The 26,421-nt window shown below is 38.6% G+C and overlaps 1 protein-coding gene across 6 annotated transcripts in view; it reads left to right on the forward strand.

The window, feature by feature from the left end:
* The window catches only part of SLC25A26 (solute carrier family 25 member 26), a 137,023-nt gene that overhangs the window by 80,399 nt on the left and 30,203 nt on the right, over positions 1-26,421 (forward strand). For 5 of the 6 annotated variants that reach the window (XM_053897477.1, XM_053897478.1, XM_053897479.1 and 2 more), the window contains one exon: positions 24,062-24,106. The exons of the other annotated variant lie outside the window; for it this stretch is intronic. In XM_053897477.1, the coding sequence (XP_053753452.1) occupies positions 24,062-24,106 (45 nt within the window). The remainder of the gene's footprint in view (positions 1-24,061; positions 24,107-26,421) is intronic. 6 annotated transcript variants of the gene reach the window in all.

A 26,421-nucleotide genomic window follows, 5' to 3' on the forward strand; every position in this document is an offset into this window, starting at 1 on the left:
CTCCATTTTGCTCATTGGTTTCTGTGCATTTGTCCCTATATTCACAAAGACATTCTGTGTGGGAATTTTTCATGTTCCCCTTTCTCACTCTTGGACATGCTGGCACTGCCTCCTTACCAAGTGAGGTGGCAAGAATAGCAAGAAGGAGCAAACTCTGTTCCTGCTTCACAGTGCCTGCACATCCATTGGCCCATAACACAGATGCTGTAGCTGCCCCTGGTTCCTTACCATGAATCCAAACTTTGCTTGTTCTCTTCTGTTTGTTTGTTTGTTTGTTTGTTTTTTAATGTTTATTTTTGAGAGAGAGAGAGAGAGCACCTTGTTCAGGTGAAAGGTAATGGTAGTTTGGACTAGGGTTGCAATGGAGGGAGATAGGCAGGTTGGGGAGATATTTAGGAGAGCAAATTGACAGGATAGGATTGGCTCCTAGCTTGTGAATGCAGTGATGGTGCCAAGTACAACCCATGGGTCCCTAACACAATCACCTGGATATACAGTGTCCATGTTCACCAAGATAGGGAACTCGGGAGGATGGGCTTTGAAGGTTGAAACACTAGATCACGAGAGTTACTGAGTTTAAGTGAGTTGCCTGTGTGATAGTCAAGTGGAGATGCTGAGAGGGTAGCTGAACATATGGATCAGGAGCTAGAGGACCTATCTGGGCCAGCGAGAGAAATTTCAGATGGGTTTTTGAAGAAAACATGTGTTTGTTGACCAACAACTTTGTGAGTCCCATAAGTGTTATTGGAATGTCCAGTATTACAGAAATTAGCAAATGCCACAGCTTATTTTAACAAAATCTTTTTTCCTTAAAAAAATATCTTAAAGACAGCAGCAATGAGGTAAAGAAGTGAGATTAAAAAACCTTGAAATAAGGTTGGCCGTAGAACCACCTGTAGGGAAGCTACCATTCGTTGAATACCCACTGGCAGCCAAATGTGATATCCAGCTCTTCTATCTCTCATCTTCCCAGTTAGTGCTTCTCTTTGATGGCTTCAATATTGAGGTCGAGAGACACTGAGTGACTTGCTCAAGGTCATGTGGCAGATCTGGATTCAAACAAGACTGTTTGACTTCATAGCTTTTTCTCTTTACACTAACCTTGTTGCAACCCAGAACACAATTAAAATAATCTTCAATCTTAAACTCATTTTTTGAAGCATCTCTGGTCCCACTGATAGGTGGAATGCCTTCTATTTGCATAGCACCCTCTTGACTTCCCTGTTTGTCTCTTGTAGTAGAGCTCTCTCAGCCATCCAAACTTAATATCTTGGAACCTTAGGGTGCTAAAACTAATATGGGCAGGGACTTGAGAGATCTTAGAATCTAATAGGCTTGCTTTATAGGTCAGGAAACATAGACCTCTGGGTCACAGATCCTGTTAATGGGAAAGGCAGACTATAGCACAGACATCACATTCTGGGTTCCCTCTTCACTAGCAGACCCTGCTGTTCTCTTTGACTTCTGTCAGCACTCACATTCAATTGCCAAAGCTTTATCATCTGTTCTTCTTCAACATTGCTCTTCCTTGCTTCTATCTCTTAATTTCTACTCCTTCTAGCCTGGTTTAGTCCCCCATGCCCTGTTTACTTCCACCCTGTCACAGGAACCTCCTAACTGGTCTTTGTCTCAAGCACCACTGTGTTTATGTCCCTCTTTTTTGGGTTTATTTTTCTCTTAGTTGGGAATGAATTTTTACATTGATTGACATGTTATATAGCTGTGCATTTATTACACTATCACTGATTTTTAAAAATTATTTACACTGAAAAGATCATTTGAAATAGGGTTCCACTGAATATTTTCCTCATTAAAAAAATAATACAGGGGCACCTGGGTGGCTCAGTTGGTTGAGTGTCCTACTCTTGATTTCGGCTCAGGTCACGATCTCACAGTTGCTGGGATTGAGACCCATGCAGGCTCCTCACTGACTGATGACAGCACTGAGCCTGCTTGGGATTCTTTCTTCTGTCTGTCTGCATCCCTCACCCTGTGCTCATGCATGTGCCTTCTCTCTCTCTGTCTTTCAAAATAAACATTCAAAACAAAACAAATTCTTGGTTAGTTTTGCATGTTCAGCCCAGCTTTGTAGCTTATACAAGTAAAAAATGGATATTTCATCCTGTCTGTATCACAGCAATATGTCTTAAAGGGTTTTGAATTTTTGGCAATTGACAGTATTATTCTCACATAAATAATTATGACTTTGGTATATATGTATATGGTATATACATACGGGTATATATACACACACCAGCTAATATGTATATCTCTTGTCCCTACCTGTCCCCTTTCCCTCTTTCTGTAAACTTTTTTCAGTGTTACTTGTTTGTGAATTCTCATATTTTTTGGATCAAAGTTGAACGGAGTAACTAAACCCTACAGTGCTAATGGCCCAGTTCCTTTTTTACCTAGTACAGAGGTAATTGCAGATGTGCAGGCCAAACCAGTTCTCCTCTTTGTTATTAAACTAGTAGCTGAAAGAGGCTGGTTATCCTTCCTCTGATTCAGATTATGACTCTTCTTATCAATGGGTACCACAGAACTGGTCCCCCGAGAAGAACCTTCTTGAAATAAGGACTTGCTTCTGCAGCTGTGTCTGGGGGCGGGTATCCACAGAACTTCAGTATCTATCCATCTTCCTGTTTTTTTCAGCCCTGGAATTTGAGAAGGATCAGCTTGTAAGAAGGAAAGTCAGCTGGCCCCCACCTGTATGCTTTGTGCCTTTTCTTGCCACTTCCAGCTAGGCTCTAATTCAGTTCAACTGCCTTAGTGGTCAGGCCCTGTGATATTCGTGGGATGTGGAGCCTGTCACTTATATTCAGGAGAGTAACATCTGGTATAGTTAGCTCTTTCTTTTTTTTAAATAAATAAAAATGTGTGTGTGTGTGTGTGTGTGTGTATACAGATTATATATATATACAGATTATATATATAAATATATATACATATATATACAGATTATATGTATACACACACACACACACACACACACACACACACACACACACACACACATACAGATTGAGAGACAGAGAAGCATCAGGGAGGGGGCGAAGAGAAAGGGAGAGACAGAATCTCAAGCAGGTTCCACACAGTCATCACAGAGCCTGACATGGGGCTTGAACCCACGAACCATGTTCTTAACCTGAACCGAAACCAAGAGTCGGAGGCTCAAGCAGCTGAGCCACCCAGGCACCCCTAGTATAGTTAGTTCTTAAAACATTTTTAAGACCGGTAGATTGTCGGCTCCTTGAGGCTAAAGACCTTTTATTGATCATCCTTGTATTCCCAGGGTCTCTATTCGTTCTGGATGCTTAATGGGCCTTCAGTCGAGACTGAATTAAACTAAGACATATGATTTCACTGTTTCTTTTAATTATGCTGATCTTTCTTAGTATTGTGATGATTTGGTATTCTTTCCACACAATTAATAGAATAGAATGAAAAGTCCTATTGAGATGTAAATTCAAAAAATGGATTACATCATTAAAAAAGTATGTCTTTTTGGTTGGACCTCAATGCCTTTTCCTCTGAAATTTTATTTGATATGAAAAACTGCTTCTGTGAGGCACTTCTTGTGTGAATCAGTGTTGGGCCCTCATGGTCAAACTTGGTGCGTGTGGTCTAAGGCATTACCTGCCCCAGAGTAGGAGTTCAGCTGTGGCTTATGTATTTCTGAAGAGCTCCCATATTTTCAGATGTTTGGTTGTTGTCCTGTTACCGTTAACAATGGCATTCTTAAAACTTTGCCATCTGACCCACGTCTGTCTCCTGTTTAACAATCCTTCATTCTTCTAGACCTCCTAAAGTCATCTACTGTATTATAAAAGTTTTACTTGAAAGAAAGTTTGGTGTTCAAGAAATAGCTTTAAGTGTATTTTATTAAGAGTATTACACATTCTCTAATCAGTAAAAATTGTGTGTCAGTAAAACACACACAATTATGTTTTCTTTAGGTTTCTCCTTTCGAGGTATTCTTTTGTAATTGTTTGCATTTATATTTGTATCCTTAATTTTCCTTTTGTCTAAATGGCACCATTTTAAAATGTTTTAAGAAAACATTATCATTTCCTTATTAGATTATGAGAAAAGACTATCTTTAAGGAAAAATTACCCTGTAAGCAGGTGATTTACAGTAGTACTTTTGGCTAATTTCTGTTGAAATCCAGAATATATGCTGGTTATTTTTGAGTTGAATTAGAATTAGTTACATATATAACCATATGATATAAGTTTGTAATGTAAAGTGCTTCAAACGGTGCCTGGCACATAGTGAGAGCACTAAGAGTTTGCCTTTATTATTCTTCATTTTAAAGATGGAAAAGGAGTGAAATGCCTTTTTTTGATTTTGCATTGAAAATCCATATTGTCATAGTTCATTCTGATAAATTTATATGCAAGTTGTCAAAGATTTTCTGTCTTCAAATTTAATTTGTATTTAATTTGTTTTTACACATTTCCTCCTTTGGAGTTTTTCTATAGTGGTGTTTTGTTTTTTTTTTTAAGTTTATTTTATTTTGAAGGAGAGAGTGTGAACATAGGAGGGACAGATAGAGAGGGGGAGAATCCCAAGCAGGCTGCACGCTGCCAGCTCGGAGTCTGACATGGGACTGGAACTAATGGAACCATGAGATCATGACCTGAGCCCACATCCAGAGTCAGATGCTCATCTGACTGAGTCACGCAGGTGCCCCAGTTTTTCTGTAGTTTTTAAAAATACGTATCATATTTAAGAACCTCTTCATTTTTAAAAAATTCTGCATGCTTCTGTTAACCAAACCATTTAGAAAGCATTCAAATTCTGTGAATCTCAGTGGTAGTGACAGCAAAGCAAAGGATTGTTTTCCGTAGGAACAAGCCATATTGTATGTTGTTCTAATAAGGCAGAACTTTGCAGTAAATTTGCTTTAAAAAAAAAAATCTCCCTGTTTTTTCCATTTACCCCTACTCCTAAGGATGAATGTAAATGTTAGGCAAAATTGAAGTGAGTTTCCATTAAGGCTTTTGAAGGAATTTTTCATTTTAAAAATTGGATATTTATTACGTTTTGAAATATAAGTGAAATGGAAGAAGAAAACCACTAAAAGACAGTCAGTTTTAATATTTTGTGGCAGATTGTTCATCTTTTTTCTCCACTTTAATATTGATTTAGATGGTGATAAGTCAGCTCCTAGAATTAATAGCTTCTAGAATAAGACATTTTATTCTTCTGTTTCATATGTTTTTTTTTGAGATGTACTAACTTATTTAAGAAATACTTAATAAGAACCCGTTATATGCCAAATGATCTAGGAGCTTTGATTCATTCAGACAGTGTACCCCACCCCAGCCCACCCGTCTCCCAGTCTTCTCCACTCCAGACTTGAGGAGTTTCCAGTAGGTTGGCCTGAAAGACAGGATGTGGTTTGTTAGGGAAGAAGGAATAGTCCAATTTTCTGAGAGTTTTTGTGAGAATGTTTGTATCTCAGTCAATATTTTAAATTTACTGTATTATAATCTAGAGTTTCAGTATATGGAACATATTAAGGGGAAAAGTCTCCTTTAATATGCTTTTATTGTTTCAGTTTTTGTACTTATAGATAATTCAGTGGTATTTTACTATTCTGTAACTTTATTGTCATAAGGGTTTTCATTTTGAGCACTATTAGAAGCAGCTTTTACATGTTTAACTGTTAGTCATTTTTTTCACTCATTTTGTAGCTGTGTAGGTTCAACATATGTCCCTATTTTATATAGGAAACTACTTGATAAAAATGTTATCATAATTACAATATGAAATAGAATTATCAAATAATATACTTCTCATTTAGGGATGTTTTCCACAGGGGGCAATAAAATGATGACTCCTAGGCTTATAGCTTTTAGCATATGTTTGAGGGGCTTCATCTTTATTATTTGAGAAGAGAAAATGTAGATTTTCCCCCCCTCTGGTTATGATTGTGCTCCAGAAAGCAAATAAAATTGTAACAACCTTTATATCTTCATAATCTTCAACCTTTCTCTTTTTATGCAAGGATATTTTTCAAAGTATAATTTGTATACCATTATGATTCCTCATTTTAAGTATACAAAGCAATGATTTTTAGTGTAATTACAGAGTTGTAATTTATAAAACAATCTAATTCTTGTCACTCCCAAATTAGGTGCATTTATGGTGCTCTCCTGGGATAATTTTTTCTTTTTTCTTTTTAAAAAATGTTTGTTTATTTTTGAGAGAGAGAGAGTGTGTGTGTGTGTACGAGCTGGGGAGGGCGTAGAGAGAGAGAGAGAGAGAGAGAGAGGGAGACACAGAATCTGAAGCAGGCTCCAGGCTCTGAGCTGTCAGCACAGAACCTGATGTGGAGCCGTGAGATCATGACCTGAGCTGAAGTCAGACGTTTAACCAAGTGACCCACCCAGGTGCCCCAATTTGATTTATTTACTTATTAAAAAAAAAAAACAAAAAACAACCCGTATTTTAAAAGAAAGTAGGTATAGAGGCGGCATACCTCAAGATCATAAAGGCATATATGAAAGACCCGTAGCTAATGTCATCCTCAGTGGGGAAAAAGTGAGAACTTCACCCTTAAGGTCAGGAACCATGACAGGGATATCCCACTCTCATCACTGTTATTTCTTCCAAAGTGTTGGAATTCCTAGCCTCAGCAGTCAGACAGCATAAAGAAATAAAAGGCATCCAAATCAGCAAGGAAGAAGTCGAACTTTGACTCTTCTCAGATGACATGATACTGTATGTGGTAAACCCAAAAGACTCCACCAAAAAACTGCTAGAACTGATACATGAATTAGGTAAAGTCGCAGGATATAAAATCAACGTGTTTAGTTGCATTTCTACACACAAGTGTTTGGTGTGTAGAAATGAAGCAGCAGAAGGAGAAACCAAGGAATAGATCCCATTTACAATTGCACCAAAACCCATAAGATACCTAGGCATACACCTAACCAAAGAGGTAAAAGATCTGTATGCTGAAAACTATAGAAAGCTTATGAGAGAAATTGAAGAAGACCCAAAGAAATGGAAAAACATTCCATGCTCTTGGATTGGAAGAACAAATACTGTTAAAATGCAAATCTACATACCCAAAGCAATGTACATATTCAGTGCAATCCCTATCAAAATAACACCAGCCTTCTTCACAGAGCTAGAACAAGTAATTCTAAAATTTGTATAGAACCAGAAAAGACCTCAAATAGCCAAAGTAATATTGACAAAGAAAAGCGAAGCTGGAGGTATTACATTTCCAGATTTCAAGTGATAATTTACAAAGCTGTAATCATCAAGACAGTATGGTGCTGACATAAAAACAGACCCATAGATCATTCGAACAGAATAGAGAACCCAGAAATGGACTCACCAACGTATGGCCCACTAATCTTGCACAAAGCAGAGAAGAATATCCAATGGAAAAAAGTCTCTTCAGCAAATGGTGTTGGGAAAACTGGACAGTGACACGCAGAAGAATGAACCTGGACCACTTTCTTACACCATACACAAAAATAAACGCAAAATGGATGAAGACCTAAATGTAAGACAGGAAACCATGAAAATCTTAGAGGAGAAAACAGGCAACAGCCTTTTTGACTTTGGCCGTAGTAAGGTCTTACTCGGTACGTCTCTGGAGGTAAGGGAAACAAAAGCAAAAATGAACTATTGGGATCTCATCAAGATAAATAGCTTCTGCACAGCGAAGGAAGCTGTCCACAAAACTAAAAGGCAACTGATGGAATGGGAGAAGATACTTGCAAATGACATATTGGATAAAAGGTTAGTATCCAAAATCTAAAAAGAACTTATCAAACTGAACACCCAAAAAACAAATAATCCATTGAAGAAATGGGCAAAAGACATGAACCCTTTTTGAAAGAAGAAATCCAAATGGCTAACTGACACATGAAAAGATGCTCAACATCACTCATCATCAGGGAAATACAAATCATAACCACAGTGGGATACCATCTCACACCAGCTTCAGTAGCTAAAATTCACTCAGGAAACAACAGATGTTGGCAAGGATGTGGAGAAGGGGGAACACTTTTGCAATGCTGGTGGGAATGCAAGTTGGTGCAACCACTCTGGAAAACAGTATGAAAGTTCTTCAAGAAATTAAAAATAGAGCTACCCTACAACCCGGCGATTGCACTACTAGGAAATTATCCAAAGGATCTAAAAATGCTGATTTGAAGGTACGTATGCATCTCGATGTTTATAGCAGCGCTATCAACAACAGCCAAATTATGCAAAGAGCCCAAATGTCCATTGACTGATGAATGGATAAAGAAGATGTGTGTGTGTGTGCGCGTGTATGTATGTGTGTATATACACAGAAAGCATGAAATCTTGCCATTTGCAACAACATGGGTGGAACTAGAGTGTATCAGGCTAAGCAAATTCAGTCAGTCAGAGAAAGATAAATATCATATAATTTCACTCATGGGAAATTTAAGAAACAACAGGTGAACATAGGGGAAGGGAAGGAAAAATAAGATAAAAACAGAGGGAAGCAAACCATAAGAGACTTTTAAATACAAGAACAAACTGAGGGCTGCTGGAGGGGTGTTGGGTAGGTGGACGGGCTAAATAGGTGATGGGTATTAAGGAGGGCACTTGTTGGGATGAGCACTGGCTGTTATATGTAAAGGATGAATCACTAAGTTCTACTTCTGAAACCATTAAAAAAAACACAAACTACAAATTCTCCCCCCCTCCAAAAAAGGTGTCCATTTAGCACATAGTTTAATGGCTAAATATGTAAGTTCTTGTTTAACATATTCTAAATTATTAAAAATTTATGTTATTTCTATACTATGAATATTTCAATTAATATTGTAATTTATTTTTTTATGTTTAGTTTTGAGAGAGAGAGAGAGCGAGAGCAAGCAAGCAGGGGTGGGGCAGAGAGAGAGAGGGAGAGAGACAATCCCAAGCAGGCTCTGCACTATCAGCACAGAGCCTGATGTGGGGCTCAAACTCACAAACCATGAGATCATGACCTGAGCTGAAACCAGTAGTTGGAGGTCTTAATCAACTGAGCCACCCAGGGGCCCCTTAATTAATTTTAATTTAAAATTTAATTTAATTTAAATTAATTAAATTATTTTAATTTTTAACTATTTAAATTGTTAATTAAATTATTTTAATTAATATTTTAATCTTGTAGCTAATCCTCCTTGTTAAGAAATTTCAAGTATATTTTCAGAGTATCTTTTTAAAGTATAAAAATCTGGAGCAAAGGTATACATATTTTTTCAGCTTTTCAAACATACCACCCAACTTCTAGTTTGGGTTTCATTTTTTTCTTCTTTTAAATTATAAGCAAAGGAAAAAAAAAACACTAAATATTTATGTACAATTTATATTATATATTGTAATAATTTCATATAAATTCTCTTGTTAAACTTGTAAAATATCTTTAAAAACTTATTTGAGTGCTTCTTTGTTTTTTAATAAACTTTATTTTTTAGAACTGTTTTCAATTTAGAGTATTATAATACAAGATAATACAGAGTTACCATATTCTCTATACCCTATTCCCCCATTATTAATATCTTACTTAGTATGATACATCTGTTACAATTAAGGAGCCAATATTGATACATTGTAATAAACCAAAGTCTTTAGTTTACTCAGATTTCCTTGGTTTTAATGTCTTTTTTCTTTTCTGGGATCCCATCTAGGATATCACATACTTGGTTATCATGTGTCCCTAGGCTTTTCTAGATTGACTGTTTCCCAGACTTTGTTTTTGATGACCTTGACAGGTTGGGAGTTCCGGTCATCACCTCTGGTTGTAGAATGTTTTTTTGTTGGAATGTATCTGGTGTCTATCTCATGAATAGACTGATGTTAGGGTTCATACTATCAATACTAGTTATCACTATTAATATCGGTCTTGGTCACCTGGCTGAGGTAGTGCTTGTCAGGTGTCTATACTGTAGAGTTACTCTTTCCCCCTTTCCATACTCTCCTATTTGCAGGGAAATCACTGTGTGCAGCCCACATTTAAGGAGTGAACAGGTGTGCTTTATCTTATCTGCATGAATTATTTGGAATTCTTTTGTAGAGCTTTGTCACTTCTCCCTAATTTAATCGTTCATTCAATCATTAAATTAGTGTGATTTATGGATATTTATTTTATACTTTGGATTATCATTCAGTACTACTTTATTTCGTTGCTTGATTTGTTCCATTTGGGTCATTGGATATCTTTCAGTTGGCTCTTGTGTCCCTTGGACATAACCCCCATCAATGTGAATGTTGGTTTTGTTTCTGTTTGTTTGATTTTGAGTGTTGCCTTAATTATTGGCTGTACAAGAGGCTCCAGGCTCATCTTCTAAATTGCCTGCCCTCTTTCTAGAATCAGCCCTTTGTAAGAAGCACAGGTTCTCCTTCCCTCTGCTTTTTTGCCCCTCTCATTCTGTATGAGGACATTTTGAATGTACATCATGTGCTTGCCACTGGTGGTAGGCACTGTGGCTCTAGGGTGACAGAGGATAAATTCCATACTGTTTTTCCTGACATCTCAGACTTTCTAAAACTCTGTCCTGGTGTATCTTTCTAGCTTTCTCTTTTCTTTTTAAATTCTATAATGTTTCTTTTTTTCACATATTCATATAAATAAATAACAGTGCCTAAGAATGATTATGTTCTCCCTGCTCTGTGTTGTGTTAAAAAAATTTTTTTTGGTTTTGCCTTTTTCTCCGCTTCCCCTCCCCCTTTTTACCCTCCATAACGCGTATTAATAACAATAAATATTGTGTTTGCATATCATTTTGCTGTTGATTTCACAGTATGATAATCATATCCAAATAATTTTCATTTTATGCTTTGTAAAACATGGCTGATTTGATACATAGTTTTCTGCATTTTGTTTTTCTGTCTTAGTACCTATAGAGGTCTCTTCATGTCACCTGTTACAGTTCTGATTCATTTGTATAAATGACTCATCTATGGTAGATGTTGTTTTAATGTACCCAATGATTTCCATATTAATGACACCCATATACTTTGTCTCTAGGCATCAGCCATTATAAATTCCTTAGAGTGGGTTTTCTGTATCTAAAGATAATGTTTGTAAGATAGAGGTTTCTAGATTATAACATTCTTTCTTTTTTACATAGAAAGAGAGAGAAAGAGAGAAACTATAACTTAATTTCTTTCAGGCACACACAAGCAGGGGAGAGGGGCCGAGGGAGAGAGAGACAAGGAGAGAATCTTAAGCAGACTCCATGCTTAGCATGGAGCCCAATGTGGGGCTCGATCCCATGACCCTGGGATCATGATCTGAGCCAAAATCAAGAGTCAGAAGCTCAACCAACTGAGCCACCCAGGCACCTCTGTTACATGTTTAAACTTGTGGTTTCTTTTCCCTTTTCTTAATTTTGCTGGTTTAAGTTATTTTCGTTTTTGTTTTTGTTTTTGTTTTAACTTTTGTTACTTTGGAGTTTTTACTGTGCCTTTCCATTCCATTAATGATTACCATGTCTTTCCCTGTCTTCATTTCTCTGTATATTTGAGTATCCATACACCTTTCCCCTCTATGTGCCAGGTGTAGAGTTTGAGCATCTGTTTTTCTCCCAGTACTTGTTAGGACCATTGCTCTAGCTTCTGGCATTGCAAGTGAGAAGTCTGGTAGCCCTCTGAGCTTTCCCCTCTGTAAGGAATATGTTCTTTCCACCTGCAAGCTTGTAAATTTTTTTCTTACAGAATTGAGGCGTTTACTAGGTTATGCCTAGGTCTGTGTCTAGAATAAAGTAAGCTCTGTTTGTCTACAGATTGAAGTCCTTTTTTGGCCCAAGTAAATTCTCTTCTGTTATGTGTTTTGTTATTGCCTCACTACTATCTGTTAATCTTTCTTCTGCTGGAACTGCTGTTCATCTCATTAGTTCTGTCCTCCAAGTCTCTTATCTCTTCTATCGTGATTTCTCTTTTGCTGCTTTGAGCCATTTTTTCCATTTGATCTTTCAGACCACAAATTTGGACCTTTGCCATGATCCATTCCTTCCTTCCTTTTAATCTGCTGTATGGTTTATTTGGAAAATTGTGTTTTTAGATGCAGGAAGACTTCTCTCTGCTGTAGTTAAATCTCACTAAGTTCGTTTATTATTTTTCTGATCCATAAGGGCCTCTTACTCTTCAGATAGCTCTCTTCACTTGTGGCTTTGCTTCCTTTGCCCTGACTGGTAACTGTCTTTCTAGATGCTCAACCTTGTTATGTGTTGTCATATTTTCCTTGTCAGCTCATAAGGGTCCAGTTCCCACCTTGGCCTCAAATGATTTAGGGAGACCTGCCCCCCTCCCCAAGGGTCTTCAGACCTCCACAGTCCATGCTTTTTCTAGAATCCTTAGTTTACAGTCATTGTTTCAGAGTTCCAAGAGGCTAGTCTCTGAGCACTTGTCCAGCTCCTAGAAAAAAATTAGAAGTATACATCCCAGTCTCCTGTTCTGAAGTCCAAAGGGCCTAAGCCTTCAATGCCATTTACTATTCCACAGACATCAGGCCTGTTTATCTGTTGGAGCAGATGGATTGAAAATAGTAGTAGGGGTCACGTGAGGGAGGTGGAGGTGTTAGGCTCATGTCATCATCTTCCTGGAATCTTCTTTGGCCCTGGACATTTCATTTTATCTTTCTCCTAAAGGTTGTGGATGTATGCTTTGGCCTAGACTTAACCAACGGTGAGGAGAAAAGTATCGGGCACAGAAGTTGGAAGATCTGTGGGAAAATTATATTATAATTCTCCTTTCTTCGCTTCTTTCCTTATAATAGGATCAGTTATACTTCCCTGCCTGTGGTTAAGTGATTCGCACTGTCTCCCTGTCCTGTAGTCAGGCTTGGTACTATGATTTGTTTTGGTCTGTGGAAGGTATGTGGAAGCCAGAGTGTTCTCTCTAGTTCTGGGAAGAGCCCTAAGAGGTGTAGCAGCTTACTCTCAGTTTCTACCTTTTCCCTGGAGAATGGTATGTCTCACACACGGTCTGTTGCTTCTGATTGGGCCTTGGAATCAGAGAACACCTGGAACAAAAGCCACTGCCTCAAGCCAGCCATGGCCAGCCTATAGCTGACCTGCAGTGTGAATGGGAAGAACAAGTTTGTTGATGCCACTAAGATTTGAGGGTTGTTTTGGTCATGCATCAAAGCTAACTGATAAAATCTGGCTTAATTTCTTGTTCCTCCTTTTATTAGATAATATTTATTTTTACACATAATTAAAAAAAAAAAATCTGTATCAGATCCTAAAGTTTATTTCCTGTCTCTCCAGCTATTCTCTTATTGGCTCACATGCATATAGTAGTTTCATGGTTGTGGTCAAACGCTAGCTGTGGAGAGTGTTCACAATTAAATAATAGGACCCAACCCATGTACATGTAGCACAACTGAGGATAAAGAAACCAGAAAACTGCGGGCGCTGTCTCGTGGCAGTTGATTACACTCATTTATCTAATGCCCTAAACTCCACACAGGGTTACTCTTCTGAAAGCATGGCTTCTCTTTGATGGTACAAAGTAGGTGGTTTATGGTTCTTGCCATCTGGGTTTTAAAGCTGTTTTCTGTTAGAAGTAAATAAGAGTCCATTGGAGATATATTTATAACGTGGCTGTCCAAAGCTTTTATTTCCTGGGATGTGGAGACGGTATGTGCATTTTCATCTGACTTTTGACTTAACTAACAAATGAAATGAATGGGATATGTTTTTGTATTTTATCGCCTTTGCATATGATTGATATTTCCCCCCTTATTAATCAGCTCTCAGAACATCGTTCTAAGAAATATTTGTAAATCACTAGTTCATAAATGGAAAGAGCATTCAATGAGCTGTGAGCCAAAAGACCTGGATTCTCCTCTAATTCTGCCACCCGCCCTAGTACCTGCCTTCCCTTCCTCCGTTCCTTCGCTTTGCCTCATTCACTCGCGTGATCGTTAGTGAGCCCTCTGTGCTGCCAAGCCCTGGGGTGCAGTGAGGAGTAAGCCAGACCCCTCTCCCTTTGTGCCCTTAGCAAGCCGCTGCTCTTTGTCTTTGGCTCCTCAGCCCCTTCTTCTTTCTTCTGACCGTGCTGTGAACTGGTCAGCGCCACTCTGCTGCTCAGCCTCCTTGTCATTTTATGTTCGTGGGGCATCTTCGCTTATGCTTCTAGTCCCACTGCATCATTCCACTGAGGCTGGGGTGGGGGAGCGGTCCTGAGAGAGGAAGGTAGGGGAGTGGGGGAGGTGGTCAGGGGGCAAGTGCAACCCCTATCCAGACCTATTTTTATTTTTTTTATGATTCTTTTCAAGTTGTAATTCTGCATTAATGCCCAAAGAATGTAGCTATACAGATGATTTGGATATTTGGTGAGATTATTGCTCCCGGCTGGTCTTATAAATTTTATTTATTTTATTTGTATTCCTTAGAGTTTGGGAGACCATTAATTAGAACATCTTTATTACCAAAAAACGGATTGCTTCAGAAATGGGGAGAACCTGGGTAAATAAGCGTGTGCCTCCGTGAACAAGGACATTTGGTAGAATAATAAGAAAAATAATCTACTTTCTCTTGTAGGACTTCTTGAGGGGTTGGTTACTCCTTTTTTCCTCCCCCTCTCTTACACTTGCTGAGGAAAGTGCTAAGCGTGCTGGCTGAACGGGCTGAATGTAATCCTAGGTGAGAAAGCCGAGTGACTCTACGTGCAAACGCCCGCTCTCGTTCGCACACAAAAATCTGAAGAACAACCTGGTTATGTTTTGTAAGGGATTCCCGTTGCTTGAGATTCCAACTGAAAACATCTGTTTCCTGACCCTGTGCCAGAGTTCTAACATCTTGACAGGAATTCTGGTTGTGAAATTTCTCAAGCACCTCCCTCAGCTATATACATACTCTGGCTGTTTTCTTAGAAGGCTTAAGTCAACACAACCTAACATATTGGAAACGACTCTGTGAAGAACTGAAAATGAACTTCTTCGTTTGCTTCTTACACAGCGGAAGAAAAGCTCAGGTTTTGTTAACAAGTATCACACTCGTTGCTGAGTGGCTATTGTAGGAATTTTGGGGTGATCCACAGTTCATTAAAGAAGCCAATGAAAATAAATGAATCAGTATGTGTGTGTGTGTGCGTGCGCGCGCACGCATATGTGTGTGTCTTTATATAAAGATAGATTTTTTTAAACTTTATTACACAAAATGCAAACTTTTAAAAGTATTTCCAACTTTATTTTTTAAGAATCCCAACTGACAAAAATCGTTCATCATTTTAGGTAGGGCACAACTTCTATCTACTTGGGACCTCACAGTTACATTCTGCTCAGTCATACATACATTGGTTATCCTCGATACCATAATTCCCCCATGTAAGTACTGTGTGCAGAGCCCTGGAAGCAGGATTAAATCTTAATGCAAGTGTTGAACATTTGCTAGGAGTTAGTGTTGAATGGTGTGCTAGAATCAGTTACTTGCGGCGTAAAAGCCGGTGTGATTTTGTGTTTTTTTTTTTTCATTTTGAATGATTTGGTAAATTGAACTTGATACCTAAAAGATGATTTCTTTGCATTTTGATAGACCTGAATATTTTTTTAATGTAATTTATTGTCAAGTTGGCTAACATACAGTGTATACAGTGTGCTCTTGGCTTTGGGGGTAGATTCCCATGATTCATTGCTTACATATCACATCCAGTGCTCATCCCAACAGGTGCCCTCCTCACTGCCCATCACCTATCCCCCCCCCACCCCATCAACCCTCTGTTTGTTCTCTGTATTTAAGAGTCTCTTATTGGGGTGCCTGGGTGGCTCAGTCGGTTGAGCGTCCGACTTCGGCTCAGGTCATGATCTCACAATTCATGGGTTCGAGCCCCGCGTCTGGCTCTGTGCTGACAGCTCAGAGCCCGGAGCCTGCTTCCGATTCTGTGTCTCCCTCTCTCTCTGCCCATCCCCCATTCACACTCTGTCTCTCTCTCCTTCAAAAATAAATAAACATTAAAAAAAAGTCTCTTATGGTTTGCTTCCCTCCTTCTGTGTTTATAACTATTTTTCCCCCTTCCCTTCCCCCATGGTCTTCTGTTAAGTTTCTCAAGTTCCACGTATGAGTGAAAACTTACAGTATCTGTCTTTCTCTCTGACTGCCTTATTTCACTTAGCATAATACCCTCCACTTCCATCCACGTTGCTTTAAATGGCAGGATTTCATTCTTTCTCATTGCCAAGCAGTATTCCATTGTATATATAAACCACATCTTTATCCATTCATCAGTTAATGGACATTTGGGCTCTTTCCATAAGTTGACTATTGTTGAAAGCAGTGGTATAAACATTGGGGTACGTGTGCCCCTAAGAGGCAGAGGGAATCTCAAGCAGATTCTGCACTCTCAGCAAGGGAGCCCAACATGACAAACCCACGAACCATGAGATGATGACTTGGGGCGAAAGCCAAGAGTTGGATGCTTAGCCGACTGAGCCACCCACACGCCCCTATGCAGTATTTGTCTTTTTGTTACTGGCTTATTTTACTGGTTATAATGTCCCCAGGGTTCATCCATTCTGTAGTATTTGTCAGAATTTCCTTCTTCTTGAGGCTCATATTCCATTGTGTGCGTGTGTACACATACCATATTTTGTTTATTTATTGATGGACAGGTGGACACTTAGGTTGCTTCCACCTTTGGGTTGTGGTGGAACCACATAGGCTGCTTTGAACATAAATGTTCAAATACCTCTCTGAGACCTTGCTTTCAGTCCTTTTGGGTGTATACCCAGAAATGGAATTGCTGGATCATATGAAATTCTATTTTGCCCTATTGTTTTCCAAATGGCTGTCATTGTACATTCCTACCAACAGTGTGCAAAGGGCTCAGTTTCTCCATATCCTTGCCCATACTTGTTCCTTTCTTTTCTTTTTTTCTTTGATGGTAGTTTCCTAATGGGTGTGAGGTGATATTTCACTGTGGTTTTGATTTGCATTTCTGTAATGATTAGTACTGTTGAACATCTTTTCACACGATTTTGGGCTGTTTGTAAAACTTTTCAAGAGAAATGTCTATTGAAATCTTTGCCCATTTAGAAATTAGGTTTTTGTTGTTGTTGAGCTGTAGGAGTTTTTTAACTCCTCAATCTTAACCTTATATTCTGAATCGTAATCTCTTATCAAATACCTGATATACAGATCTTTTTTTGTCATTCTGTAGGTTGCCTTTTAATCTAGTGATTGTGTACTCTGATGTACAAAAGTTTTAAATTCTGGTGTAGTCCCATTTGTCTAGTTTTACTTTTGTTGCCTGTGCTTTTAGTGTCCTATCCCAGAAAGCATTGCCAAATACACTGTCACGAAAGTTCTCCCCTATGTTTTCCTTAACGAGTTTTATAGTTTTATGTCTTGCATTTGGATGTTTGATCCATTTTGAGTTAATTTTTTATATGGTGTAATGTAAGGGTCCAACTTTATTCTTTTGCATGTGTATATCTAGTTTTCTTAGCACTATGTTTTAAAGATAATTTGTTTTTAATGTTTGTTTTTGAGAGAGAGAGAGACAGACAGACAGTGTGGGCAGGGCATGGCGGAGAGAGGGAGACACAAAATCCGAAGCAGGCTCCAGCCTCTGAGCTCTCAGCACAGAGCCCCATACAGGGCTCAGACTCACCAAGTGTGAGATCATGACCTGAGCTGAAGTCGGACGCTTAACTGACTGAGCCACCCAGGTGCCCCAGCACTATTTGTTGAAGAGAACACCCTCCCACTGTCCTGGGACCCTTGTCAAAGACCATTTGATTATGTATATGCTAGGGGTCATTTCTTGGCTCTCTGTTCCATTGATTTGTATGTCTTGATGCCACTGCCACATCGTTTTGCTTACTGTGGCTTTGTACTATGAAATCATGAAATATGAGACTTTAACTTCCTTCTTTTTTAAAGACAATGACTTTTGGCTACTTGGAGTCTCTTGACAATTCATATGAATTTTAGGATGAATTTTATTGATGCTACAGATGTCATTGGGATTTTTCTTAGTAGCACCTTTTGATAAGCAAAAGTTTTAAAATTTGATGTAATCTGATTTTTCAGTTTTGAGAAATTTTGTGATTATTGCTTCTTATGTTCTAAGAAATCTCCTCTTACTTCCAGGTCGCCAAGATATTCTGGTCTGTTTTCTTTTAAAAGCTTTATAGGTTTAGCTTTTATTTTTAAGTCATTGGTTCATCCTGCATTGATTTGTGTATATGGTTATGAGGTTGGGGGTCACGTTTCATTTTTATGCATATAGATATCTAGCTGTTCCAGAATTATTTATTGAAAATACTGTTTTTGAACTGTTTTCTGTTGTTTGGTCTGTGCTTAAGCCTGTTGTCCTGATGATTATCCTGATTACTGTGTCTTTATAGTACTTCTTGAAATCAAATTGTGTTGGTCTCCTAGCATTTGGTGTGATTTTTCAATATTATTTTAGCTATTCTTGGTCTTTGGCATTGTCATGTAACTTTTAGAATCAGCTTGTCTGTTGTTTTTTTTTTAAAGAAAACCTGCTGGGATTATATTTGGGATTTCATTGAAATTATAGATTATTTGACAGATGATAGATATTTTAGCAATATTGAGTCCCCTAGTCCATTGACAATGTATTCTGTATTTTTTTATTTTTCTTTAATTTCTCATAAAAATATTTGGTCACCTAAATACATAGGTCCTACAAGTCTTCTGTTAACTTTTTTCCCTAGCTGAATTTTAATTCACCTTTAAACAGATTATTTTTTTTAACATTTGTTTTTCACTAATTTGCTGCTAGCATTTAGGGATTTTGTTGCTTTATTTTCTTTCTTCTTCTTCTTCTTCTTTTTTTTTTTTTTTTGTATATTGATTCCTTAAGATTCTTCAGAATTTTCAGCATGCCTAATCATGTCATTTTGATAGTGACAGCTTCCTTCCAATTTTTCTGCTTTTTTTCTTTTTCTTGCCAGTTATACTGACTAGAACCTCCAGTGTAGTGTTGAACAGAAGTGAGAACAGACATCTTTGCTGTGTTCATAATCTTAAGAGGAAAGCATTCAGTCTTTCACCACAAAGAACGGTGTTTGTGTGTGTGTGTGTGTGTGTGTGTGTGTGTGTGTGTGTGTGTGTGTGTATACATATATATGTGTATATATACACGTGTATATATACATATATATACATGTGTATATATACACGTGTATACATGTGTGTGTATATATACGTGTGTGTGTGTGTGTATATATATATATATATATATATATATATATATATATATATATGTATATGTATAGGAGGATTCTGTAGAAAGCAGAGAAAGAACACATAATCACTACCTTCAGTGCCAAAATTCACTAAGGATATGCTGTGCCTAGCACATGGAGTTAATGATTGGTGATATCCTCAAAGCTCCTGGCTGAGTTCTAAAAGATTTACTTAAGAATCAAACTGCTCACATGCATCTCCTTTTCTTTATTAGATTTTGATGCCCTTTTGTCTTTGTGCTTTTTTGGAAAGATGTTTTAGGACTTATAGGATCTCTTATAAACCTCAGGAATAATTCACTTAAAATTTTTCCTAATTTTAGGTTAATTTCCTTTATTAGGTAGATGTTCTATTCTCTATATACTGTGCACATGAGTGGATAATGGCTGTTCAGTTGAAAAATCAATGTGTGTTTACTGTTAGAATTCATTGCTGTCAAATGCTAGCTAGCACTAGACCAGCTTTAAATGGCTCTCACTTTTTTTGTTTAATTTAAAAATTTGGAACAGGGGCGCCTGGGTGGCTCAGTCGGTTAAGCGTCCGTCTTCAACTCAGGTCACGATCTCGTGGTCCGTGAGTTCGAGTCCCGCGTCGGGCTCTGGGCTGATGGCTCAGAGCCTGGAGCCTGCTTCCGATTCTGTGTCTCCCTCTCTCTCTGCCCCTCCCCCGTTCATGCTCTGCCTCTGTCTCAAAAATAAATAAACGTTAAAAAAAAATTTTTTTTTAAAAATTAAAAAAATAAATAAATAAAAATTTGGAACAATAGTTACTTTGAGGCACAAGGTTTCTTCAGCTTGATTTGTCCTTTGTTACCCTTAGGGTGAATGGTAAAAGGCACAGCCTATTTAAGAGGAGAATGGCTTCGTTAGCACTGCAACACTGAAGTGGAAAACCCTAAATCAATCATAAAAATTTGGACGTTGTCACACAGCCAAAAGGAGAATCTCTTTGGGTCACTTGGAGGGTCCCTTGAAAATCGGAATGGGCCAGTTCTTGGACCCATTGTGATATCCATAGCAGGCCTACCAATCCCATGCTGTATGAATCCTTCTAATTTGAGATCTTAGCAAAAAGTTTAATTTTTTTGTTTGTTTTATTGCTAGAGAATTTGGGGTTATTTCTGCCAAGGTACAATAGCTTTCACAGCTTTTAAAACATACTTTCTTATTCTTATGGTTCCTAGATCATTCATAATAGTAGTGTATTCATTGGAGCTTATAATCAAGTCTTATTTTTAAGAAAGTGTTATGCTGATACGACTTTTCCACGGAAAAATAGAATTTGGGTGGTAAGTAATACCTTAGATATCATTATCTTTGTATCACCTTGGTTTGTTATAAATCACTTCATTACTTTTTAAGGACCATAAGATGAGGGACACTTGTTTTAAGATCACAAGGCTCAAAGCATTGCTTGGCTTCAGTGATGATTCTAGTCCACTGCTTAATCAGAGGTGAAGCGTGTTCGTAATGTAATTTTGTACATTCTCTATTTCATTAGCAATAGCCAACACTTCCCCTGCTCACCACACCTATATTTGATTTTGTCTACTTCACCTGGAATCCTCACATGCTCTCTTGTATAGAATTATTACTGTGTTTGTTACTGAGTGGAGTCCATGTCAAATTTTAGCAGGTTTCTCTCTCTCTGCATCTGCCTCTTTGATGGGAGCTGAGTTTACTGCCGCTCACTTATTAGTGCCCTGGGTCATAACAGCCTTATTCAAACAAAACATCTTAAATGGAGGCATTAAAAAGGTCACAACAGTGAGGCATTTTGTAACTTTCAGAGCAATAAAATGAGTATGTTGTGTTTTGGAATATAAGACCTCTGAGTGCAGCTATTCATTTTCTACATCTATAAAACGTTTCGGAATAACAGCTTACATCTGTTTGGGGTTTAAAATTCCACGTTTTGAAGAAACATCACTGTTATGTAACTCCAAACCAGATTCGGGGAGGGAGTGAGCTCTTTGACTGGCCCGTGTTCTCGGGCAGCCTGGAGAAGTGTTTGTTTTAGCCGTGGAGCACTGTTTGCTGGCGGCCCTCCTTCCGCATGCATGCAGCACATTTTCATTGTTGTTTGTTCCTCTCGTAAACGACCGAAAGCATTCGATAGGATCTTGACTTGAAGAATATTTGAAAAATTTTTACACATCAGGAGTTGATCTTACAAGGGATATTTCACTACCAGAAACCAGAAATAAATTTAATTATTTAAGCGTTTACAGCACATTTAATCACCTTAGGCTGTCAGTTAATCTTGTTTTAGAGAGTAAATTGAGGTTTACTGTCGGCTCACGTTTTAAGGTAAATACCCAGTGGAATAGTTTGGCCATTCCAACTGTATGACTTTTACATTACGTCTTTAAATTTGAAGGAACAATTTAATGAATAACATTTAATAGAGGAAAATGGGCAAAATGTACATCAACAGGATTCAAAATCTATTATTATTTTTTTAAGTACCAAAAAAGTGCCAGTAACGTACAATGAAGTTTTACAGGTTATTTTAATCAAGAAGTAAAGAATGCTACCATGGACCATTACAATAAGTTGTAAGGCCTTTTTTTCTTCTTATTAATGTGAAATATTTACATTCTTATTAAAATGTGAAATATTTACATTAGGGAGGGGAGAGTACAAAGAAGAAAATTAAAGTCATTATCATCCTAGTACCTGTTACAGCCCTCTTGTGTGTTTTATTACACACTATAAATTTTTTTGAAATTTAGAAAAGCTTTTAGAAAACTAATATGTAGTCGGTTTGGGTGGGGGGGGGGGCTTGATAGTTAATTGAAAATACAGCACTTTAGTTTCAGAATGGACGTTTTGTCAGGTGCTTTCACATTTTGGTGACAACAAAAACTAAACTAAATGTCACCCCTGTTGTGGAGTTTTGACATCCAGGGTGGGGTGCTGCTTACTCTGAAGACAGCCAACTTCTCTGAGATTCTACTCTGTCAGCCTAAACTAGACTGTTGCTGTCATTTTTTTTTCTTACTGCCATTTCCTGCCTGAGCAGAAGATAGATCTTTTTTTCTGTGTCCATTCTGAAACTCAGGGCCATCATTTACTCCAGCAGAGTAAAGGCAGATGATACTAGACTTGTAATTTGTGATTAAATGGAAATACTTTAGAAGTAACTTAATGCCCTCGATTCGTGTGAAGGTAACTGTCCGTTAATGCCTTCAGAATCGTGGTCTCTACCACACACACCCTTCACGGACTCACACACCCATATGCATATTGACACTGTCCAAAGTCCACGTTTTACTCTCCCCTTTCAAGTGAGTACAGAAAACGGTACTGGGGCCATGCCTTTTTGGCCAGTGATGGGATGTCATCAAGACTAGTGGGTGGTGTTCACTGGAATTGAGGTATTTTTGTCTTAGGAAATAGGGAGGTGTGGTTCTGTTTTCCAATTTTAGAAAATGTCATTGAAAGCAAACAGGTTGTGCTGTGGGTGAATTTATGTGCAGTAAATGCACTGAGAGGTGTTTCAGGCAGAGTAGCAGACGGGGCTGTGGAGTCAGATTGTCTTGGCTTCTTAGGGTGTCTTCAGTCAAGTTATCCAGCATCCCCGAACATCCTCTTCACCTGTAACATGGGGAGAGAAATAATACCTACCTGTCTCACAGGGTTGTTGTGATGTGTGAAATAAAGCTTAGGAAGTGCTTATTAGCACAGTGCCTAATACATGAGAAGTGCTTGGTCATTCTAGCGCGTATTGCTGTCCACATGACTGCAAACTCACTGTGAGTGCGCTGGTTGTCTCCAGTGTCACGCTTGGCTACTGCAGATGACTCCTCTCCCTGCCTCCCGTGGGGACTGGCCGGCCCTCAGGCCCAGTTGTGCTCTTGGGCCCCTGCACTGCTGACATGCTGTGCTTCCCACCGCCACACTGGCCTGTTCCTCCTTCCCTGTTTCTCCACTTCCTCCTGTAAGTGGCTCTGTGGCCTCCTCTCTGGTTTCCTGCCTGCTCTTTCCCTCCACCTGCCTCCCCTCTCTACCCCTTCGTACTCTCCTGCTCCTCCTCCCCTTCCCTCTCCCTCTCTTCCTTTCTTCTCCTCTCCCTCTGGGCCTCTCCTTCTCTCCCTTTTCACCTCTCTTCTCCTCTCCTCTTCTTTTCTTCCCTTCCCTTCCCTTCCTTTTCTCTCCCATCCTGCTCTGCCCCCCGCCCTGTCTCCTCCTCCCCCAGTCTTGCTCCCTCTCCCTGTTTGTCTGTTTTTTTAAGTTTTTAAATGTTTTTATTTAATTTTGACAGAGTGAGAGAGGCGGTGGGGGGGAGGGGTAGAGAGAGAGGGAATCTGAAGCAGGCTCCAGGCTCCCAACTGTCAGCCTAGAGCCCAGCGTGGGGCTTGAACTCATGAACTGTGAGATCGTGACCTGATCGGACACTCAACTGACTGAGCCACCCAGGAGCACCTCCCTGTTTCTATATTAAACCCCAACATTTGGCCTGCTAAGGAGTAGACAGCTCTGGTTCTTCAGAAAAATGTCAAGTCTTTAAAGTCCTTATTGCTTGTGATAGGAAATATTTGTTTTGTCAGTTCAGTAGCCAGATCTCTGTACTGTGTTTCTCTTTCTGTTTCAAAAGGGTTTCACACCATCATTTTATGTCCCTTGGGTTCAAAAAGTTAGTAGAACTCTACAGGCAGTTACAGCTTAACTCTTTTTCTGAAAACTGTATATACTGCACCTATAAATTTAATGTTAGTTTTGTTATACACATAAAGTTAAAATGAACTAAGGCTTATAAACAATAATTATAGGTTCATATAGTAGGGCTAGGCAAACTCTGATCTTTCCCGCCTAATTTATTTGATTTTTTTTTTTTTTCTCTTCAGATTCCTTTCTCATTGGTCCAGTTTCCCTTGTGGGAGTCCTTAAAAGTAAGTTTTCCAATCTTCATATAAAATTTCTGCCTGATTCACATCCATGCCCCCCATTTTCAGTGTGGAATGGTAGAATAGAATATTGACTGGCAGTTTAAAAACTCAAAATTGTTGATAGTTGAAAATACTTTTTGTGTGTGATTTATATGCCAGTGCAGCCTTTTAAACTTGTTCTCTCTGATACTGGAAAATCAGCACAGCAGGCATGACTGAAATGCATGGATGTTAAGAAAAAACTTGGCTTTACTTCCTTCTCTACTGCAACCCTTTTTCTACCTGGTGGAATTCTGTTTCATTCCGTGTATGCGTGCATGTGTGTAGAGGCCAAGGAATAACAAGGTGGGTAAATGGACAGAAATAAAGGTCCCAAGTATTTGCAGGCCGGGAGCAGCAGAGGCCTGGATTCTGACGGTCCCTTCCATCTCTGCCGTTCACCCCAGCCAGCTGGGGACCCCGAGGGAGAACAGAGTGTGGTGAGTTGTGAGTCAGCCTCAGGGAAGGTCACTCATGTGTTTAAAGACAGATAGTTAGGTGAATTTTTAAAAGCCTGTGTTTAAAACAGGCAAAAATGTTAATGAGGTTTTTTTTCCCCCCATCTTCTGGGGCGATGATTTTGAAAATTGTGTGTCATGATATGGATTGTGTGGCTATTTGACAGCATTTTAAGGACTCTAATGCGAAAGGAAATATTAGAGAACATCTCGTGGTAAGCATAAGTCTTATTTCGTACAGCCTCAGTGTTGCTTGCACACGCACACACACCTCTCTCTCGGGTTGCGACGGAAAATGTGCATAATGGTCAAAAGAATTTGAAAGCCCTTGTTCAACTGAAAATGGCTTATAGCAGACCAAACTGTAAAATGGCAAACTCTCTAGGTGGGCATTTGATAATACAAAGGGTAAAATCATTACTCTCATAATTGTATGGAATTAGTAATCGAAGCATGCTCATACAAAATGTGTTTTGAAAAGTAAAAAATAGATATATTTGAACTCGGAGGTTGTATGCTAAGGATAATAAGATGAGGTAAAACGTGACTCGTAAAAAAGACAATCTGGAATATTAAATATTGAGAAATATTTCTTAGGAGTGATCTGCTTTTAAATAGCACAGCTTCGTTTATATCTATGTACTTTGTATAATCGTTTCTTGGGTCTTTTGTTGTCATTTTTGTTTTTACCGTTTTCTTCGTGGTGCGTGCTGAGAATGGGTTCCTGGGCAGTGTTTCTGGGCATGACGTAACAGCTGTCCAATGAGAAGGCCACATTCCATGAGCATAAGAGCTCTCCTCTTCTGTTTCTGACGGAAGAGCAGTGGAGCCGACAGCTGTCCAGGAAACAAGACTCACTTTATTAGTGCCTCAATAAGCAGCATTCACACAGCACACTCACACCCGTACAGCCCTGTCTTTGCATAGGAATGTTTTGAGGCCCAAAGAGGGAAAAAGCATGAGGTTTATTTCTTCTCAGTATTAAGGACATTTGTAGTATTCTAGCTAGTTAAGAAATGTCTAGAATTTTTCAGAGTAATCACAGATAATAAAGTTACACCTTAACAGTTGTCTTTGAACAAATGTTAAAATGCTATCTTTTTCTTTTTTCTTTTAAAGTTTGGTTTATTGAGTAATTTTGATACCGGAAAATTCACCCTTTGTGAATGTACATTTTTATGCATTTTGACAAATGGCTTGTGACTACCACCGTAACCCAAATCCAGAATATTTGTAGTTTTCCCTTTTCCAGAATATTTTATAAATACAGTCGTACCATGTAGCCTTTTGTGCCTTATTTCACTGAATATGCTTTTGAGGCTCGTTCATATTTTTGCCTGTACCAGAAGTTACTTCCTTTGCGTCACTGAGTCATATCCCGTTGTATGGAGGTCTGCAGTAGGGTTTGTTTACCTGTGCACTGGGTGATACACATTTCAGTTTCCAGGTTTGTGATTACGAGTAAAGCTGCTATGAGTTTGCATGCAGGTACTTGTATGGGGACATACGTTTTTGTTTCTCTTGGGTAGGTCCCTAGGAGTGAGGTCATAGGGAAAATACAAGTTTAATTTGGTAAGACACTGTCCGAGGTGGAGGTTGCCCCATTTTGCAGCATTGTGCATGAGAGTCCCGGTTGCTCTGCACCTGTGTCACTTCTTGTTAAATCATTAGATTAAAAACATGTTTTTTTAGCTATTCTCATAGTATGTTGGTATCTCCTTGTGGTTTTAATTTGCAGTTCTCTCATGGCTAGACAATGTAGAATATCTTTTTCCATAACAATATTTTTTTGTTTAAATGTCCAAATGTGAACTCACAGTG

Source organism: Panthera pardus, unplaced genomic scaffold (genome assembly GCF_024362965.1).
Source record: "Panthera pardus isolate Hobbes unplaced genomic scaffold, ASM2436296v1 HiC_scaffold_8, whole genome shotgun sequence".
Lineage (NCBI taxonomy): Eukaryota > Metazoa > Chordata > Mammalia > Carnivora > Felidae > Panthera > Panthera pardus.